Source organism: Oxyura jamaicensis, chromosome 5 (genome assembly GCF_011077185.1).
Source record: "Oxyura jamaicensis isolate SHBP4307 breed ruddy duck chromosome 5, BPBGC_Ojam_1.0, whole genome shotgun sequence".
NCBI classification, from domain to species: Eukaryota; Metazoa; Chordata; class Aves; order Anseriformes; family Anatidae; genus Oxyura; species Oxyura jamaicensis.
The window spans coordinates 25,279,137-25,300,780 of NC_048897.1; the positions used below are offsets into that span (position 1 = coordinate 25,279,137).

General features: G+C 37.5%; 1 protein-coding gene and 1 long non-coding RNA gene across 4 annotated transcripts in view; one reads left to right on the plus strand and one right to left on the minus strand.

The window, feature by feature from the left end:
- The window catches only part of BAZ1A (bromodomain adjacent to zinc finger domain 1A), a 60,542-nt gene extending 39,467 nt beyond the window's left edge, over window positions 1–21,075 (plus strand). For all 3 annotated transcript variants that reach the window (XM_035327939.1, XM_035327937.1, XM_035327938.1), the window contains 11 exons: window positions 33–157; window positions 1,127–1,732; window positions 4,533–4,696; window positions 4,882–5,036; window positions 7,633–7,781; window positions 13,614–13,861; window positions 13,970–14,196; window positions 15,424–15,908; window positions 17,447–17,592; window positions 19,507–19,594; window positions 20,068–21,075. In XM_035327939.1, coding sequence (XP_035183830.1) covers window positions 33–157; window positions 1,127–1,732; window positions 4,533–4,696; window positions 4,882–5,036; window positions 7,633–7,781; window positions 13,614–13,861; window positions 13,970–14,196; window positions 15,424–15,908; window positions 17,447–17,592; window positions 19,507–19,594; window positions 20,068–20,258 — 2,584 coding nt within the window. In that variant the 3' untranslated portion in view covers window positions 20,259–21,075. The remainder of the gene's footprint in view (window positions 1–32; window positions 158–1,126; window positions 1,733–4,532; window positions 4,697–4,881; window positions 5,037–7,632; window positions 7,782–13,613; window positions 13,862–13,969; window positions 14,197–15,423; window positions 15,909–17,446; window positions 17,593–19,506; window positions 19,595–20,067) is intronic.
- LOC118167946 lies at window positions 3,117–3,473 on the minus strand. Its single transcript, XR_004751301.1, has 2 exons — window positions 3,345–3,473; window positions 3,117–3,310 (listed from the first exon to the last, which is right to left on the minus strand). It is a non-coding gene; the product is annotated as an uncharacterized LOC118167946 (long non-coding RNA).
- Window positions 21,076–21,644: the final 569 nt, after the last annotated feature.

Consider the following 21,644-nt stretch of genomic DNA (forward strand, 5'->3'; position numbering starts at 1 on the left):
TCAGCTTGTCACCTTTTTTTTAATTGCCTCAGGGAGGAGGAACGGGAAGACCTTGATACTAGTACAGAGAGCAAGGAAACTGAACGTAAAGAGCAAGATGTAGACACAGTGACAGAAGATGAAGAAGAGCTGGGACCAAACAAAAAAGGAAGAAGAGGTAATACTGTAAAGCATCTGTGTGTTTGCATGAATGCATGCACACAACTGGGCAGTTCTTGTTTAAACTTTCAGTAAACATCTATCTTCTTCATAACTTTTTAAAGAAAAAAAAGATCATGATTATAGTGGGCTATTAAGTGAGTTTAGCTGGCCTGATGTAGATCTAGCTGTCAGCTGTATGTTCTTTTCATCTCCTGCATCTTGTCTTGTATACTTGCCTGACAGACAATTACAGTTACAAGTAATGTACCTCAGTGACTTTGGAAGAATCTCATAAGATACGTTGTGTTTTTTATTCTTTTTGTTAGAAATCTTCAATAACAACAGGTTTCCAAAAGAAAATGTTACATTGAGTGATTGTATTTAGTTTGCTTTTGATAAAGAGAGGGTGTGCCTTTTGTATAAGAATGAAATCAGACTTAGTCCCAGACTTCCTAAGCAGTATGTTAATAGAAGCTCTGGTACAGTAATTGCCATAGCCTACTGCTTGTAACTAGACATAGGTTTCATCAGAGGAAGATGAATTGTTGATGACTTCTGACTTTGCTTGAGGTTTTCTGGGAATTTAAGCTCATTATTTTGAGTATGGTAAATAAAGTCCAAAACAGAGTTTGAATTCAATTGCCAGAGTTTTACTTTATTGTGATAAGACAGCCAGATTTTTGATAAGACAGTTTTATGACATATTAAGTTCTTAGTTTTTTTTATACTATTAAAAATCTCAATCTTGATAAATGAAAGTACAGTGAAGATAGCTTCCTTTTTTTCTTTATCAGGGAAGTGAGTTAATCGCTTCTTTTTCTTTAATAAAGCTGGAGTTGTTTCCTGACTAAGCTGATAGTTCTTGACAGTGTAAGTTTAGGTAGTTGTGAAGGGAGATTAATTAAATCAACCCATATAAATTATTTCTTTAGCTAAAATAAATCTAAGCATGTTGCTACCACTCTTTTTTCCTTTTCCTTTTAAGGAAGGAGAGGACAAAATGGATATAAAGAATTCACAAGACAAGAAGAGACTTCTGAAAAGAGTGAACCACTTACTGCTGAAGACGAAGAAGCCTTAAAACAGGAGCAACAGAAGAAAGAGAAGGAACTACTAGAAAAGATTCAGAATGCAACAGCCTGCACAAATATTACCCCCTTAGGTCGTGACCGTATGTACCGACGCTACTGGATTTTCCCCTCTGTTCCTGGATTGTTTATAGAAGAGGACTATTCTGGTCTCACAGAAGACATGTTGTTGCCTCGAACCTCTTCGTTTCAGAATAGTGTACAGTCTTGCACAAATGAACCTCAGGTATTCAGTAAAACTGGAGAGTCTTTGAAATCCTCTGAATCTACCTCCAATATTGACCAAGATTCACACACCAGTGTTGTTGTAGAGGTGCCAAGGCCAGTATATAAACCAAACCGTTGGTGCTTTTACAGTTCTCGGGAACAACTGGACCAACTTCTAGAGGCTCTCAATTCCCGAGGACATAGGGAGAGTGCCTTAAAAGAAACTCTTTTACAGGAGAAAAATAGAATATATGAACAACTAAGCAGTTTTCCTGTGGAAAAATTCCATATTCCAGGTAAAGGAAAGGTTCCTGATTTTAATTTGCTTCTGCAGTTGTAATTCTTATCTTATATACTAGAAACTTCTAACTCTCATCTAATTATAATTCCTAAGAATAATTCTTATTTCTTAAGCGTTGTTTTGCTCTGTGGAAAACGTTTCTTTTTTTTTTGTTTTTTTTTTTGAGAATTAACTTTGTGACATTTTATGCTTAAAAAGGCAGTATTTTCATTGAGGAAGCAATTTGAGCTTTGGGAAAAGATTACTAGGGGATAGAGATAAATACCTGTTAAAGATTAAGTCATAGTATTGAAAGTCATAGTATTGATCATCTGACGACCTCATTTCCAATGTGGTGAGAGTCAAGGTGTGACAATGGAGAAGGAAACTTCACAAACGGAGCCGATTTATCACATTTATTTTTGAGTAGGTGGGACATGTTCTTTCATAACAATGCATGAATTTACTCAAAGGCCTTTGCTGGACTGAGTATTGTGAACAAGGGAAAGATAGCGTTATTGCAGGGTCGTACTAGAACATCTGGGGAGGAAAAAGTGTAGCTGTGTTGGTTGTTATATGGCTTAACATTAATGCTGTGGATTCTGTATTGGGCTGTTTTTTTTCCTCTCCTTTGGCAAGTGATGATTACAAGAGGAGGAGGCGTATGCAGAACAGTATTGTTCCTATGGGTTTAAAAGAGTAAATGTGTAAAACCATGCTAAAGTTAGGACTTAGGTTTCATTTGTTTGATTGTTTTTCCCCTCTTTCCTCTTGGCCAAGTACTTTTTCCATTTATTGCCCCAAAGCATTGGCTCCAATTGCTGATAAAATCCTGCATATGTAAGCTTACACCTGGTTTGTTTGTAGAATGGTATTGAGTAGAGGATGTTATCAAAGGTAAACTCCTGAGGGTAATGTTCAAGAAATGGCATCTTGTTTTGTATTATAACAAAACTACTGTGAAGGCTTCATGTTATCTCTACACGGGCAAGGGAGAGTTATTTACAGCAGAACTGAATTCTGTTTTTGTTGGATTGTACATGCCAGGACGTGCTGTTAACAGTTTGAGTACAGGTACTAATCCATAACTGATCTACCCTTCTGGTGGAAGCTAGCACAGCACTGACTCTGCATAGTAATTAAGCTTTATTTGGAGGGCTTAGCTATTTTCCTGGGTTTTGGTGAGGAAAATCTTTCACTTTATACTATGCCACATGCATGTGTACGTGTTTGGGGGATTTTCCTTATTTTCCTAGTTGAAGTTCCTTTATATGCATTTTTGTGTGTTGCTCTGTCCTGAAGCAACTTGATTTCCAAATCAATTTTTTTCTTCTCTGTTGATGCTAGAATTTTTAGAATGGCATTAATTTAAAAATTTGTCTTTGAACTTCAAATTTTTCACTGTAATATAACAAGAAAATTAAAATGCAGTGCTTCCTTTTTAATGTGATAGACAATAAGCAGATGTAGCTTTCCTTTAAAGAGAGCTTTACTACAATGGAATTGAGCTGCTGCCTTGGTTCCTTCACTCCCATGACTTGCAGGACTCCGAGTAACTCTCAAGTAACTGAGAACTGTTCTGTGATTCTCTCAACTTCCATTCTTCTTTTTCCATTTCCCACTCACACTCACAAGAGCAAGGAAAGAAAATGGATATACCCTATTACTTAGGGTATAATTAAGTAATATTAAGTTAATGGACACTGGAATTACTTTTTCCATATCAATTATTTGCAAGCCAATTGCTGCTGTATTAGTTCTGCTCAAGAAAAGACATTTCTCTTCCTTTTTTTTAAAAGGAACGTTTCCCACATCCAGACATCAGAGTATGCTAGTACGGTTTTTCAGAATATTTGCATAATTACATTCAGTTACAGGGAATTATTTCTGCACTTGAGTGTCTTAGAAACTTGTCCTGTACTTCCTCAACAGCAGCTCTAAGGTAACTTGATTAAATACCTCTGAGTTCTTGCATATTCTCTTCATCACTACATTTGGAGGATTTAAGATGAATCGTATGAAGAGATGAGTGCCACCTCTGCAGATTTACAAACAGTAATTTAAGATGTGTGTGTAACTTCAGCTCTTTCCTGTGGCTTCTGAACTTTTGCATAAATGTTTGGTTCTCCTCTGAAGAGGTCTTTTTGCTTGACAGTACATCATCAGTCCTTCGGCTCTTCCTTTTTTTTGTAACATATCTGTTGACTTGTTCCTTTTTTTTAGCTCCACTTTCTTCTAATTAGAGGGCACAGTTTAGTCTAGTGCATTCCTGTGGCATCTTATCTGTTTGGTTTCAAAGTAATTTTATAAAAAGGGACTATACCTTGTTCTGTTGCTTTCTGAGACTTGACAATTGCATGTGCATGTTTTAAATGTTAAGATAAAGATCCGTGCACGAAGGAAAAGTGAGTTGTGCTTGTCCTGCAAAGTAAGAATAGTGGAATACAAAAAATGCCAGAAGTGTGACTTTATTCATCTTGTGATTTTTCCTCTTGTGTTCATAGCAGAGTTGTTAATAAACATGCCTGACAGATAAAAGTAGTAGATAAATGCAAAACAATTACTTTTTAAAATTGACAAGAATTTCTTATCCCGTGTTGGGATGCACAGATGCTGGTCTTTAGGTCTTCTCTTAAAAGGATACTATGCTTGGCTGGATCAGATGCCTTAGTTGGTGTGGAGATGTTGATATTGACAACTGTTGCTATAGGAAGCAATTTCTTAGATTTTTTCTGCCTTGTACAACCTATTGCTACCTCCGCTGCCAGTGATTAGAAGGAACAAAGTCCACTAACGGTTATTTGGTGTTATTACAGACAAACCTCAAAGTGACATTAGACCTCCTTCAGGACGTGGAAGAATGCAGAATGCCCATGATGCATCCCACATCTCTGCAGAAAAGCAGCTTGAACTGAGACTCAGAGACTTCCTTTTGGACATCGAAGACAGGATCTACCAAGGAACACTCGGGGCTATTAAGGTATTTGTGAACTGTACAGCACCTAGGAGCACAGTGGTGCCGTCAAGTCTGTAACCTAAATGAGAACTCTTGCATGCTGTGGGTTTCACTGACAACGTAATATAATTAAGTGTAGACAGTAATTGGCACTAGAAGTTTGTGGCCTTTGATTCTTCAGAAACTTAAAATTTGTATGTTTGCTTCAGGTTATAGACAGACAGTCTTGGAGAGCAGCCTTAGAACATGGGCGGTATGAGTTCTTAAATGATGAAAACAAAGAAAATGGTATAATTAAAGCTGTGAATGAAGAATCTGAAGAAATGGAAACTGATGATCAAGATAAATTTATTGTGAAAGACCGGTAAGAACTGCCATTTACATAATGACTCTTCTCTGTGAATTCTGTAACAGTACTCTGGTTTTCCATCTTCAAACTGTTTTTACTCTTAATTTTTATGAGTTGATATTTTTGAAAATATAAGTTTTAAGTTTTGAGTTGTAAAACGTGGTATTTTAGCATGGGTTTGTATTTTGTAAATGACACAGTTCTATTACCAAATAAAACAAAGACAGCGGCAGGCCAGCTTGACAGGTGCTACCACTCAGATACTGTGCTGCTCAAAGTGAATGTCCTTTTTAGAATGAATTCACATATTCCAAACTTAAAAATTATTTAAAATACAAGGAAGAAATATTCTGTTGACTTTCTCATTTTCCAGAATAAAAGCTTTGTGGAAAGAGTAAGAGCATTTAAAAGGGATGGGACGGTGGTAATAGTCATGTACTATGCACCAATCTGAGTCACAGTAACAGCTGTCAGTGCAACAGGCCATGGTCTGCATTAGCCTTTGGAGCTGTAGCAAAGCAGCAATATAATCTTATAATTTTAATAACGATAATTTATAGAGCAAAATGTGGCCTAGTTTAAAAAACTAAAAAAAAAAAGAATCCTCAAATCAGTGTTGCAACTACAAAAGCATGTTTTTTAAACTTTTGAGAGAGATGGGAGACTTTCACTAAATCAGTGTTTGTAAATCAAACCATAGCGACTAAGGTTTTTCTGTGAAAACTTGTAAATATTTAATTCTCAGAAGTCACATACTTCTCAGAAATAAAATTATACCTAAATTTACTTAATACATATAAACTTGTGTCTTGAAAAGATGTAAATGTTAAAATACTGAAGCAAAAAAGATTCACTGGAAGCAATTATTGTACTAGTGTACTGTTTGCTTATGTATTCCGTGAGGTTTTCTGCAATTAAATTTTTATTTTATGAAAGCAGTATTCTTGGATAGACTCTTGAATCCTATATTGTGTGGGAATTTAATTTTTAAGGTTCTTTGTTTTTTTTCCCCTTTTATTGCAGTTTGCTGAACTAGTACTTTTCTGTCAGACTCTCCTTTGAATCTGAGTTCTCCAGTTCTATGCAAAGTACATAGGGTCATCTCCATTATATGAATGACACAATCTATAGTTCTCTTCCTGAGAACTGTAACATAAAAATATTCCACTGTTTTCATTTATCAAGTAGCTAAAATCTGACTGTCTCCAGTTACCCTGGGCGCTTGCTTCTATTGCTGGCTCTCAGTTTAGTGGCAGAAGCTTGTTGCTTCATTTTTAGCACTTGATACAGACTCCATCAAAGTTTCTGAACTGTTGCCACTTCAATATTGAAGTCTTGAATATTAAACCAGACTATGGGATTCTGCAATCATATGACAGAATCTTTTTGATGCTGGGCTTTTTATCCACCCGGAGTAAGTGACATCTCATTAGGACTGTGGGGTTTGACTAGTGAAATGTAAATAAGCATGCAGCTTTTTTTCTGTCTGCTTTCAGGCTCTCTGAATGTGCGACTGCAAAATATAATGAACAGCTTTTAAGTGTGAAAAAAGAAGAGGGACAACCAAAAGCTTTGCACATTCACCAGAATAAAGCACAATCCAGACGGTCTTAATTAGTTATTTTTTTTGATAAACCCCAAGTAGAAATTTTATTTTCATTAGTTTTAGTTGCTCTCCTACACTATACTTATTCTTGTGGTTGAGAAGATTAACTGCACTTTGAAATGATTACTTAGCTGCCTTCATTGACCAAAGACTGTTTCATTGCAAATCTACCTTAATTCTTGGTTGAGAATTTAAAAGAAAAAAAAAAAGGAAAATAAAATATATAAACTTAAACACCCACAGCACATCCCTTTCAAGTCAGCATGTTTTGTTTTTATGCAGCATGGTTGCTGAGGCCAGGATCTTGGGTGCCTTATATTCTGAGGCTCAAGCTCCTAATATTAATCTTTAGGAGAAACCATGTACTTGAAATACTGGCTTAGTTTGTTTTCGTTTTTGTCATTGAAATTATGTAGTTTGCTCATTTGTTTAGTATAAACTTTTGAAGACATACTTTGTGTAATGAAAAGATTGGAAATATTTTTAAGTGACTTGCAATGGATGTTGAATATGTTTCTTTTATTGCTGTGGGATCTTTTTTCTTTTTAACTTACAGGAAGAGTTAATATTTTAGACAAGTTCTTAAAAGATAAGAATATAAACTAAGACTTTTCAATGTAACATTCTCAAATTATTTTGGGGTTTTATTTAATCTATTTTTATTGGAAAAATTATTGAAACTGTGCTCCTTATAGGAATCTCTCATAAATTGTCTAGTGGAATCTTCTGAAAATCTTAATTGTAGCAAAATCAGGCATCCATGTTTCTTGAAATTCGATATCTTTGTTTACCTAAGGATGATTTATCTCAATTAACTGGATTAATTAGCAAATTTGAGAACTGGCATGACTAATCACACCTGAGCAGTATCTGTTCATGTCTATATTCTGTGCATATAAATTAAGTGGAGGAAAAAAGAAACCTCCTGTGAATACAGACACATGCAGTGTCCTTGGTGTTAAATTCAAAATATGTTAAAATGGGCTTAATACGCTTTTATTTTAGACTTGTCGGATTAAAAACTGAAGCCCCAAGTGCTGCATCAACAAGTACAAGTACTCCTCAGCCAGTTAATAATGTGGTTCACTACTTGGCATCTGCACTGCTCCAGATAGAACAAGGAATTGAGCGCAGGTTTCTCAAAGCACCTCTTGGTAAGCATTCAGGTTTGAAACTGCGTGTCTCCGGTTTCGTGTCATATTTCTTTAGTCTTTGCTTCTTTTGTGGGACTAAATGTTTTAGAGGGATAGGTTGGGGAAAAGAACAAACAGCTAACCTATTGCTATGTACCGTTGCTTAAAAAAAAATCAACGCACATTAGATCATGAGGAGATATTTGTAGTTCAGGGCATGCAGAAAGAAAAATACATGTTTTTTAAAAAAGGAACATATACAAATTAGAGCAAAATACATTGTTATTTAAATACATACCTATTTAAGATCACTTCAGTGATCTTGTTTACATGGTCTCACAATTACAGTGATGCATTGGGAAATAAGCTGTACCTTTAGGCAGCAGTGAGTGAGCTTTCTGTGTGAATAGTCCGTAATTCAGTACTGCTGTTGAAGGTAATGTATCACAGAACTGTACTATGAGTTTTGCTTGTCTTTAGGTTGTAAAATTTACACTCCTTTTTATACCATTTCTGTGAAAACAATAGTCCTGGTTTATCTGGATCACCTTGTTTAACAATAATAGAATATTTTACTGTAAAATATTCTATTGACTTACATCACAAACTTTCCAGTCCTTAGGTTTTGTTTTATGCTGTTAGACTTGGAAATAAAGGGTTGCAGAAGAATTAAAGCACGCTTATAGCTCAACTTGGGAGCTTTTGGATGTGACCAGAAGGCAAAATTGCAGAGTTGAGGAAACCTGTGTGCCAGAGAGGCCTCTGGCAAATGGAGGTACTCCAGAGGTCAAGCAGCAGATGTGGATGCAGCCCTTTCTGGATATAGCCGTTCAGTGTTTCAGATTTGTTTAAAACAAACAAAACAACAAAAGAAAATATTATAAAATTTGTAAAGTCTTCTATTCAGCTTAAACTCCTGATGCGGAACCAATGACTTCGTATGTCACCAAAGCAAATTTTGTTTCTTAGTATGCATCTTGCTTGTGTGTAACAGGCAAAGCTCTCTCCTCTCCTAGATAAGGCGGCATTAGGTATGTTACTAAAGATCCTAATAAAAAGTGGATACAGCTGCTTACTCTGGGACTGACTTTGTCACAGAACTGCGATACCTTCTTTCATTGACCTCGCTAGAAAATAGACAAGAGAACTACGAGGACAGAAACTAGTTTTTAATTTGCAACCACATGGTTTGTGGGCTGCTTGTTGTCTGCTCTTACATGGATTACTGTGTCTGTACACTCAATTTTTCTAACTTTTTAAATAGTTATTCCAACTACTTACTGAAACTTTCCCCTAGAGTAAATGCTTGTATATCTGCTTTTAATATTAAACCTGAGAAACCCATATTTTTAGATGACTGAATTACCACTGAAGTAAGGACATACCAGGTCTGCAAGAGGTCTGTTTTGGTAGCAGGATGGGGGAGCACTTTTTATAAAATTAGTACTCTGTTGCATTTCTGCTTTAAACCATCCTAAACCTTACTTTGTCTTCGTTATTTCAGTTGTTGCCTTCACTGTAGCATTTCCTCCCCCCCCCCCCCCCCACCCCTTTTCACAATGTGCCCTGTTCCCATCAGGGATTGGAGCCATACTTAACAATTTTTAGTTTTCGCTCTATTTACAGCTTGTAGCACTAAAGAAGCGTAGTGAAATTCACTGCAGTCACTGGCAAGTTTATCCTGGTGGCCTCCAGGGTGCAGAGCAGACAAAGGGACCCAGCACAGTAATAAAAGGACCAGCTGCTCCTCTTTGCTCCTTTTTTGTTCCAAGGCTCTATCAGGCTGCCAAGAGCCTTGCTGGTGATTTTGATAAGTTTAGAGATGAGTTGCATACAAAATATTAAAGATGAAGAGCAAGAAAAGGCTGACACAGAAGATAGTAAAGTTAAAGGAGATCTAGAAACCCCAGAAACAGCACCCTCTGCCTTGCAGAACTGCTAGATGACTGATAATCTTCTGTTGTTTGGTGATAAAATGTAACAGTACCTGACTTGAATTGTAATGTAAGCATTTCTTTATTATGAATTGTGTTTTTAGAAATCCTTTCATTATGAATTAGCCATGAAAACTTTGATTTTCTTCCTTCAGTCCAAAGTAATGTTTGAGGAGGATCTCAAAAGGGGGGGGGGGGGGTACAGCTTGCAGTCCTTGTTTTTCCCTGCAAAATTCTGAATTGAAACATAACAAAAACGTTACTTCTTTTTGTCCTAAAACTTAAGCTGTTTGATGGAAACTGAAGTATTAATTAACAACAAAAAAAAATTCTTGTTGTGGATTTTGCCTTTTTTTTTTTTTTTAGCATAAATTGCTTTTTCTTACATTTCAAAATACTTTAGTGGAGAAGCAAGTCTCACCATTCCTATTACATAGATGTGAAAACCAAGGTTTAAAATGATGTGGCTTGGTCACCCCATTGTCCAGTGAGGCAGCCAAGAAAATATAGTTGCTTCCTGCACTAGTGCAGGACTCCAGTCAATAAACATCCTTCAGGTACAGTCATATACTGTGTGGATTTTTGCCATGCACTTGTGGGACAAAAAAAAAAAAAGAAAAATTAAAAAATACATCTTTCTTGCTGCTTTTTGCTCATCTATGTTCCATTCCTTTTTTCCTAGACTCAGATTATTTTTGTTTCCTCTACTCTCAAAGTTGTTTTGCTTTCTGTTTATAATTAGACCTCCTCATGATAACATAGGCATCTTCCAGCAGTGATTGTTTTTTTCTTCAGAAAAGGCAGTCAAATAAGGTACCTTGCATTTGGATCATATAAAGGTCTACTCTGTCTCTTTTTGGGAGAGTAATTTCATTCTGATACTCAGGAAGGTTCCTGCACGCAACTGTCATAACTAGGTCATTTCATGTGGACAGACAAGCTAGTTTTCTTAGTCCTTGATGGCTGTGACCATGAAGCAGGTATACTTTTGCGGTGTTAGTATGTTCATGGCAGCACAAACCAGACGTGTTTGCTGAGAGAAAAACCTTTGTTCAGTAAGGTGCTTCTATAGCCATTCATACCAGAGATGGACATAAAGGTAAGGGAGGGTTGATTTAAGAAGCTTTTGGTCTAAGCCTTTTGCTTGCAGTGGGAGTCAAAGTGAATCCTGGGCTATGCAATCACTCCACACGCAGCATTCTCTTTACCCTTCCCTGCCTACCTTCTTCTATATGCATATGGTAACAACTGTTCTAGTTACATTTTTAGATTATGCAAATATGGATTATAAAAATTAATTTGAAAATATCCCCCCCACTTCAAAAATGTATTTGAAATAACTGTATGAATTTAATGTTAGGTAATGCAGAAGATAATAAAAGAAGCCACAGGGGGGATAAAAAGAGGAAGAGAGTGGAAGACAAGACTAGTCAGAGAGATGGTAAATTTTAAATGCTTACTTGTATTGCTAAGAATTAGAGAGCACTTAAAAAATTTTTTTTTCTTCACTTTAATTCTGTAGCCAGTTCCTTACGCTGAAGGAATTGTAGTATAAATCCTTAAAAGGTTTAAACCTTATTGGAAGTAAAACGTATGACTCAAAGACTTAAAATAAAAAATGAAAATAAAATCTGCATCCAGAGATAAAGAACTGTATTTATCACTTTGGGACAGAAATCTGCATGTTCACATAAACCCTCCCCCCCCCCCCCTTCTTTTAATGCCTTTTTTTTTTTGAAACTTCGCAGCATTGTGCAACTACATATCCTTTCTAGAAATACTAAGATGGAAAACCCTTCCCTGAACTCAATTAGCTATTGATAGATGAGTGTATAGATCTGTCAAACAACTTCATTTGCATTGTAGCAAAGCTTGGAGGGCTTAGCTGACAGAGGGGTATCCCACTGAGCCATATAGAGCTGCTCAGACACAAAGGAAGAGGCCATTTCTCCCTCCCAGATAACAATATGAATGAGAAAAATGATGGATGGAAGAAAGTGTTACTTGTGTTTCCCAGATTGGAAATTGAAACAGCGGGTGTCACCTGGCACATTTTCTTTCAGTGCTAGGGCATGTTTCAGCAGGTAATGGTCAGTGATTTCCTTCTGTATTGCAACTGCACTTTTGTGCTGCACGTATTTGTTGCGTTGTGTGCTGAGCTCCATTGGTAAACCATCCAGGTTACAAATAGTTGCCAATAAAAATAAAGGTAATAATGCTCAAGCTGCTATTGTCAGCAAAAGAAGCACTTGCTAAAGTATGTGTACAGATAAGATGAATCATCTTAGTGTCCTGACGAGTTGTTGTCATTTTCTTCTTACTGAACTTTAAATAATACACTGAGAGCTGTACTGCAGTGCTGCGAAGTGGGGCTTGGGCACTGTGTGTAGTGAGACTGAACTTGAGGAAGGAAACTTTAAGGACAAAGTAATAGAAATGATGAGAAATACAGATCTGTATTTGCAGTTCAGGAGTGGCTAAATTTTATTTAGGGAGCTGTGTTGCCTGTTTATCCCCTGCCTTTGCTCATTGTTTCTCCTGTGCTGCTTGCTGCTAATGCAAATGTATGCAAGATTAGGCAAATCCTGGCAGACAGTAGCTGAGAAGGCAGAAAGGCCTTGCCAAGAAAGCAATTAGTCTCATTTTTGTTCTTTCATTTTATCTGTTGTTAGATGTTTTTTTCTTCCTGTTTCTGAGGAGAAATCACTTGGCAGACAGCAGGATTGCAGGCCATTCCTGTGCCCGCTGTGACTAGTATAGCAGGCAAGGTAGCATTTTATACCTGGGTGCATCATTAATCAGCTAGAGATCACACAGTAATAACTGGGATACCACTTTTAGAAGGGACATCTTTAGACACATCTATTATTAAATCTATTATTAAAGGTACTGCTATATTTTTCTTAAACCTTCTTGCTTTAAAATGCAAGAAATAGCTTTCAACACTCAAATTTCCTTTCCACTTAGCAGCAGCAATACAGGGTGTAACTTACACCTCATTTCTTTAGCTCCTCAAACAGCCCATTTGCTTCTGTAATTCCCAGCTGCACATTCCTGTTCTGTACCACCCCTTTCACTGGTCTGCATGTGTATTTGTGTGACCACTTCAGCGGCCTGGACTTCAAAGTGAAACCTGTTGGAAAAAATGATATGACTTCTCCCCCCATTTATTTCTAACCTGAAGAGGATCCCAGGTCTTAACTTGTTTTGCCACTAGGTGTATGCCACAGCTTCCCATGTGCTATATTGCTTATAAAATATCAAGAAAACGGTTATTTTTCTATCAGATCAGTCACCCAGTCTGTCTGAGCACATTGACATGCAAATTCCTGTGAAGGCAGAGTGCAGGGATGGGAGTAAAGGCACTGAAGCACGGGGGGAGTGCTGCAAAACAGTCTGCTGAGCTATAGTGGGGCAGGACAAGGGAAGGTGTGAGAGCCCTTTTTGTTGGTAGGTTGTTGGTGGTTTGTGGTGTGTTTTTTTTTTTTTTTTTTTCTCCTCAATAAAGTCTCTGTTCAATGTCAGGCAGTTTATTCAGGTGAAAACACTTTGAAATCTCAACATACATGCAAGGAAAAATAGATCAGGAACGTGATTTTGATCTAAGAAAGACCTCTTGAAGCAAATTGCTACGTTTTCAGGTTTCAGGCTGACAACTGAGTAAGATTTTTGTCTTACATCTTATGTATGTGTGAGTTTGCAGCTGAATTGGTATTGAAAGATAAAATCCTACAGCTTCAGCAGCTGGGAAACTAATAAGGAAATACTTGAGTGCTGAAAAGATAAGACAAAGATTATTATCCAAGTTTGCTGCTGCATATCTGTTTAAAATACCAAGCCTTAGTCCACCGTCTGGAACAACCTCTATGTTTGAAAAAGAAGTTTGATCCTGTTGTGTTTTTTTCTTCTCTCATGGCAGATGCCAGTGATGGTGGACGATCCTATAAAACTGTTTTGGATCGCTGGAGAGAGTCACTTCTTTCTTCTACTAGCTTATCCCAAGTCTTCCTTCATCTCTCTACATTGGATCGAAGTGTCATTTGGTCTAAGTCCATCCTCAATGCTCGCTGTAAAGTGTGTCGAAAGAAAGGTGACGCGGAAAGCATGGTGCTGTGTGATGGCTGTGATCGAGGCTATCATACTTACTGTATCAGGCCCAAGCTTAAGGTATCTGAGGAAAAATACCTTCCTTTTCACATAAAACTTGAGTACTTCTTAACAGCTAAGTGTCTTCCTAATGCTTGCTTTCCCCCCCTCTTTTCCTTCTGTTTGTAGGTCATTCCTGAAGGAGACTGGTTCTGTCCAGAGTGCCGACCAAAGCAGCGCTCTAGACGCCTGTCCTCCAGACAGAGACCGTCTGTGGAAAGCGATGAGGAGACCTCTGAACGAATAGAAGAAGGGGAGGAAGACGCAAACTATGATGAAGTGAGACAAAGTGAGGAAGAGGATTACGAAGAAGAGCAAGAGGAAGATGAAGAATCTCAAGAGGATGAAGAGATGAGGTAAACAGGCATCCAATAAAGTGTTTTTCTACTGAAATATCTTGATTATTAGGTGGAGTAATTGTTCGTGTAAGCATGTCTTGAAAATCCACTGAGGGGGTGGGGCAGAGGGAAGCTTGTTACGAATTTGGCATTTACTAATGGAGTTTAAAATTAAGAAAAGTTAGCTCCACTGGACTTAAACTCGCTTTTCAGAATGAAAATTCCACCCTCAGATGTGTAGTGGGTCAGGGATGGCCATCAGGGTTGGGGTTCTGTACAGCTATTGCCTGAATGTACAGTGGAGAGCACTTCAAACGGTAAAGATTCTCCAGACAAAACAGTTGTTTTCATCCAATTTTGAATTTTGGGGGACTAGGCGCATGCACATAGTAAGTATAAGAACAGTAGGGAAGGCAAGATCACCTGTTGAGCCTGTGTCACATTGGAAGGACTGAGGACTGAACTTTTGGGTAGACCTGTGCGGTGTCAAGAGTTGGACTTGATGATCCTTAAGGGTCCCTTCCAACTCAGGATATTCTATGATTCTATGATTCTATGACTTTTGCAATAGCTGACTTAAGGAGAAGGGGAAAAAAAAAAAACATAAATAATCTAATGTGATAATTTCAGGAAAGTGATGGATTTGATACAGAGCAGGAGTATAAATGCTCAAGGAAACTTCTAATTTGAGAGTGCTTTTTGTCTGTTCAGTACAATTGTTTGAATTGACTGAAGCAAAGCTATATATCTAGCTCCAAAAATTGAGATTGAGTAGGACAGAAGTTGCATCTTCTTGATAACTAAACTTGTCTGTGGGATCTTTCTGTAATGGCAGGAGAAGCTTGAATATTAGTTATAAATTTTGACTAGAGTGAAACATTTAGCTATATAGAACTGATTTATTTCTGTAGCTGACAGTGTTCAGAAATCACGGTAGCTAGAGCTGCTGTGAGAACTAAGTAGGCAATTTCAAGAACTTGATAGGTGGTGCTCCAGGTAGCACATCTGCATTGCACAAACTGCCACGGCGATCAGAATTCTGAACATTTCCTTAAAGTATGTGCAGCACATAATATTTGATTAAAAGGATTCAGGGCAGTATTTAAGAGACTTGTGGTTGAGTGAATGCATCAGTGAAAACCTGTTGCCTACCAGCCTTGAGTGGTTGGGAGTTTTTTAAATGCTGAATTAGAAAACTGAGGGGAATAGAACTTGAGGATAAATCTTATTATTCACTTTTTGTAGCCCATCAAAGCAAGGAAGACCACAGGTCAAGTTTCCATTAAAAATGAGAGCAGCCAAACTCAACAATCCTTTCTCAAGTCGGAACAGCCACCGTCAGGCAAGATACGCTTCTCGGAGTCAGCAGAATACGCCTAAGCAAGGTGGATCTTCATCTAGGGTTACCAGGAGGGGTCTAAGGAAGGTAAAATCGGCCCCTCCATCAGTGACGAAGCCTTCTTTACGACTTAGTAGTCGGACCACTCGTCAGAGCCAAAGTTCATTACAAGCAGATGTATTTGTGGAATTGCTCAGTCCTCGAAGAAGACGAAGAGGAAGAAAGAGTGCTGATAACACACTGGAAAATAGTCCTTCCAATTCTGTCGGATTTAGAATTGTTGATACTGCAGACTCAAACGAACGGGTTAGAAAGTATCCAGTTGCTGCCTCAAACCTTTCTCTTCCTGTTAGCGAACCCAAGAGAAGAGGCAGGAAACGACAATCCACAGGTTAGAGAAATCTGTTTATCTGGAATGAAAACAAAGCTCGCTTGCTAAAATATCTGTGTGGTAGAGCAAAGACGACTAGAATTAGTGAGAAATGATGGTTGAAAGCATTTTTGCCATTTCCAATTAAACATTCCTTTTTTTTACAGTGATGGGAGGGAACCTTAAAGATATTTCAGTGATATAAAGAATACATATTTGGCCAAGGAGATTTTCCACATCTATTTTAGAAATCTCATATTTGCATGCAGTGTGGAACAGTCACTAACAAGGAGATAAATCTGAAAGTGATTTGTATATAAAATCTGCATAGTTAAAGGCATATGTATGTTTACTTACAGTTTTTATAATTTTATTAAAGAATTAAACATTTCAAGAGCACAGATGTAGGCAAGGTAGTGAAATTAGGAATATCTGTCCAACAAGAAACAGCCACCAGAAAACAAATGCCATCTGTCTGTTTTATGACCAACAGTGTGCTTTCTTGTTAAGTTAATGCCAGGTATTAGACTGCAGTGAAATGCTTGGAAAGCTACAATACCTTTTTAAAAAACAAAAATGAGCCAGTGTGAGACTGAAGAGTGTAAGAGAGCTTGCACTCCCGTGTGGCAGCCTTGTGTTCTGTACCTCTTCTGTCCTCCACCATTGGGAGTTCCTGGGCTTATCTTGTAACTACCCTGCTGACTACTCTTGAAAGCAGATAAAAACTCTATTCAGTGTAGTTTTGTGGAAGTAAAAGTTATGAGCAGGCAGCTTGTTCTGTTTTTCCTCTAATAAGACTTTTCTCGAAGTGTTTAACATTGTTTTAAAATTGAAATTGGTGGAAAAAATCATTTCCAAAACTAACACGATAAAGAAGGATGGAGGAAGAACCCAGTGAAGTCTTGGCACTTAGCGTTTTATGTAGAGAGAGAGATGTTTAGTGGTTAATAACAAACTGTAGTCTTGTTAATTCCTGAGGCCAAACTGCGTAAGTCGTGGCCTAAAACTATGGCATTAGTACTTTTAATACCTCAGGTCTCCAAAAGCAGGATCTGTTAACTTTATTATGAGCAGTTGAACCAGAAACTGTTATTGGATGCTAAGTAGAAATTTTTTTTTTCTCCCGAGTAAAACAGTAACACAGAATTGAAATCAATATATGATACTGTGCTAGACAGAAATCTAAGGATTAAAACATCTGCTTCATATCTTTTAATTTCTCTCCAGGTTTTTGTAGCTTAAATTTTGATTTTTTTTTCTATTTTCCTAGTGTAATGTAACTGTTCTTGGAATCTACCCCTGCTGGCTGTGAGTAGGGTGTAGGATGAGAGAGCCAAGCAAAAAGAAAAATCTGTGTCTTACCTCCAGCTCACAAGATACAGGGGCTCAAAGGGCAGGAACTGAAAACTCAGCTTGGCATTGCATCTTCTAACGACCTGTACCCTGTACTATCTGTTTTGTTTTTCTTATAGAGTAGGATAATGGCATTTCATTGTCTGTTTTTTTACGTCAGGCTTTTATTTTCATCTGGCGGGATGTTTTTGTTTTTTCCTCCTCAGAATCATCTCCTCAAACCTCATTGAACAGGAGAAGTTCAGGACGTCAAGGGGGAGTTCATGAACTCTCAGCTTTCGAACAACTTGTAGTGGAACTGGTACGACATGATGACAGCTGGCCTTTCATGAAACTGGTTTCCAAAATCCAGGTAATTGATAGAACTGCAGAAGGAATGATAACATTAGAGAATCCTGTTTGCTGTCAGTATAACTTAATAGCACTATCCAACTGGAGAATACAGTGGGATTCAGGAGAATTTTCACACTTCAGCTCAAATACTTGGTGCCAGAACTAAGTTTTCCAAATGACATGATTTAATGCAAATTTTAAATATGCTTGGCATCAAGTGTGTATAACTGAAATGCTTTGATTTGGAAAAAACAGAGCAGTGCACTGCTAAAGGTAAACGTATGGTTACTAATTAGTTCAATTGATCTTCAATTTATGCAAGGGTATTTTCAGAACAGATCTCCAATAAAATAAGGTAAAAACAGCTTCATTCTGATGTTAATTGTGATACAATAAAAAGGTGACTTCTTAGCTGAGTTCTTAATTTAATTTCCTCCTGATTTAGATTATAAAATGCTTGATGGCAAGTAGGTATCCTTAGTACCGCGTTAGAGACTTGCATTTCAGTAAAAGTTCCCAAAGCATGTCTGGCTTTCTGCAGGCTGCACTAGCCTGTCAGTTGTAAGACTGCTGGATTTATTCCACCGTAACAAAGTGCCAGTCCTCTTCAGCCCCTCTGGGGCAACTCTGCGTGGACAGCAGTAATAGTCGTCTTGCAGGAGTTAGAGCTCAGTGCTTATCTTCAAGTGCTTTATTAAAATTAGCAGTGGTAACTGGTAAAGGAAGGGGAGTTTTGAATGAATGATTTCAGGACGAGCATCTGGCTACCAAAATAGTGGAATTGCTCTGGGAAGTGCAAGAGTCTGGTGAACGCGGGGAAGCTTCTTAAGGAGGATGGTTGGAGAATTCAGCTTAATTCTGACCCTGAGAAGAAACTATGAGAGTTCAGTGCATTCAGGTTTGCACAAATGAATCGCTTAAGGATGACCTGTACAGTTCAGAAAGAAAAATCCATACCTGAGTGCCCCAAATTTTCTTCATCATGCCAGAAACAGAAAATTACATTTCTTTTTAGTGTTTACGTAAACAGCACTTTGAAAGTGAAAAGAATGGAAAAACTTGATCTAATTCTGTTGCTCTGCTAATTCTTCTTCTAGGTTCATTTGCGGGTTGTATTTGATCTGGTAAAGTTTCAGGCAATAATGAAGAACTTGGTTTTTGAACATTTATAATGGTGCTCAGGGGTATTTCTTCTTATAAGAGAGCAATATTTAGAGCAGATTGTGCTTTTAAAAAGATAGCACTTCTCTTGCTCTGTGGGTGAGAAGAAAGCACCCATACCTTGGTGCTCACCTGGACCTCAAAACCATCCAAATGATCAGTACTCTTAAGGGTTAAGCAGTCCTTTTTCTCCTCTAACATTTAACACACAAACGCTGTTCTGAGCGGTACTATCTCTGGCACTTGCACACTGCGTCCTGCTTGCTACAGAAAGTTCACTACCTTCCTTTCAACATAACGAAATGCAATTTCAAAGAACACTGCAGAAAGGTGAACAGCAGTGGAGTAAAAATGGCCATTACTCATGATTAAGGAGCTTTTAATATTACATTACAGGAAAATGAAACGCTTTTAAATCTTGGAAAACTTGCTCTCAACAGATCAGAGTAGCTGTAACACCCTAATGCTTATCTGCTCATGTAACTTTATCTCCTGCAGTTATTCACAGGGCATTTAGGATTAGATTTATTTGTTAAGTTGCTGGCTGGTGTTTGCTGTGGTCTGCTACTTCAATGATATATAAAAATGGAAAAGCAATACCCGCAAACTGCCACTCAGCTCAGGAAATGTAGGTTGTTTCTTGGGACTCCTCTGTTTGTTCAAAAACAAAACCAAAGGAAGTCTTGCATTAGCAGAAAGCATTTTTTTTTACTGAAGTAGAATTTTAAACTTCTGTTGTTTTTTGTATGAATAAAATTCTGCTCTTTTAAAGGTACCAGACTACTATGATATCATCAAAAAACCTATTGCCTTAAATATAATCCGTGAAAAAGTGAATAAATGTGAATACAAGCTTGCATGTAAGTATCAATAAAAGTAACAAACCCTCTTCTCTCTTTAAAATAAATTATCCTAAAATAGAGCTGTGTCGGCATCTGAAATCTTTTTTTGAAATAACATGATTCATGTTGAACAAATCTCATTTAAAAATGCTTTTTACTACCAAAGTATATGATGTATGGATAGATAAGAAATGAGCATCTGAGATAATCCAGCTCATTTCTCAAGCCTTTGATATCAGTGTGTGACACTGATTAAATGCTTAGAAAAGCTTCAGTTGTTCCTTGTTCTGTACACTCTCTATTGATTATCAGGAATTTAAGAATGTATACGTGGCTCTTCACTAATACATGGTAACGTACCTGATGCATGTGTAAAAATATCTTTAGGGTGGCTACTCTGCACTCATTCAGTGATGTCATACTCATTTATTATACTGCTATTTGATGACATGAGATACCCTAAGTTCACTTACTTACTTCTTATTTACTAGCGGAGTTCATTGAAGACATTGAGCTGATGTTTTCAAACTGCTTTGAATACAACCCTCGTAACACAAGTGAAGCAAAAGCTGGAACTAGACTTCAGGCTTTCTTCCACATTCAGGCTCAAAAGCTTGGACTTCCTATCACATCTGGTAATGTGGACCATGCCGCTCCCATGGCAAAGAAGTCACGAATCTAACCTCTGCCTTCCAAAGGATTTTTTGAGGGAATCTGTTAAATTCATTAAAATGAAATGTTAAATCATGCAGTCGTCATACCTGTATAAAGCAATAACAACTGTTTAACCACCTTGAAGTGTGGCCTGCACTATATTCTCAATGTAATATTAAGCACTCAGGAGAACGTAGGAAAGATTACCTTTGCTACAGTTTTATTCAGTGTCTAATAATTTTGATAGATGTACTGGGTACAGTACTGGTTTACAGAGGTTTTGTACATTTTTAATACATTCATGTGTCCAAATATCTTCCAGAAATGCATTGTTTTTTTCCTGCACCAAATGACTTGTTTCATCCTCTAGATTTTGTAGGAGCTGTGGTATTGAGGGCTTTATCAACTCAGATAAAATCTTCTGCTGTAGCACAGTTGGAGAAACTGTGCATGTTTAAAACTTGTTTGAGTATATCTTCTCAACACTACACATGAATGAGTACAATTGCATATCTTTTAAGTACTGTACCAGTGCTGGCTGGAGGTATTCAGTCTGAGTTTATTAAGTAGATATTTATTTAGCATTCAAAGTAATTTGTGAATTTGTTTTGTATTTATAAAATTTGTACTGGGGATTCAAAACAACAAAAAAAAAGAGAGTTCCATAACTTTTAAAATTTTCCTGTGTTTTTGTTTATTCCCCTCTAACTTCTTGATGATCAATCAATAAATATCTTCCCCTCTACTTGGCAGTTCTAGCAATGAGTTAATTTACAGGACTGTATTATAAGTTTCTATGTACAACTTTCGAAGTGTACAAATAAAATGACACATTTTTCAAAGTATGTTGAGCTTCTGACATTTACTTTTGGATCACACTGCTCTGCTGCCTTCCCCATTCATTTACTAGGACATGTTGCTGGAGAGGACACAGCAGAACTTGGTTTCAGCACCAAGTACCACAAAGTACCCTGACCAGCATTTTGAGGAGCTGCGGCTGGTGTGCTCTCTGGTCTCTGACCAATTCAAGTGTTTGGTGTGTAAGGAGTGATGCAAGAAGTGTGTGTATAAGTTGTTCTGTAAGCATGGTTCTTTAATTAGGATCTTTATCACTGTAAAATCTCATCGCTCCTAGCTTCTGTAAAGCATCCTTACTGTCCTTGGCAGTGGTCTCTTTATCAGGCTGTTGGCTTTCAGGTCTGTACCTCTGTGGCAGGGAGTATGCTGTACTCTGAGGAAACAGCATAGAGCACAAGTCTGGGGGTGAAGAGGGCAGGAAAAACTGAAAGATGAGGCTTGCTGCTGCAGCAACTTTTCTCTCCATACGCCTGTGCTAGCTTACATTGCATTCTCATGAAGACTTGTGTACACTACCAACCTGTACAATTATTTGTTGTGTAACTGAATTTTCTAT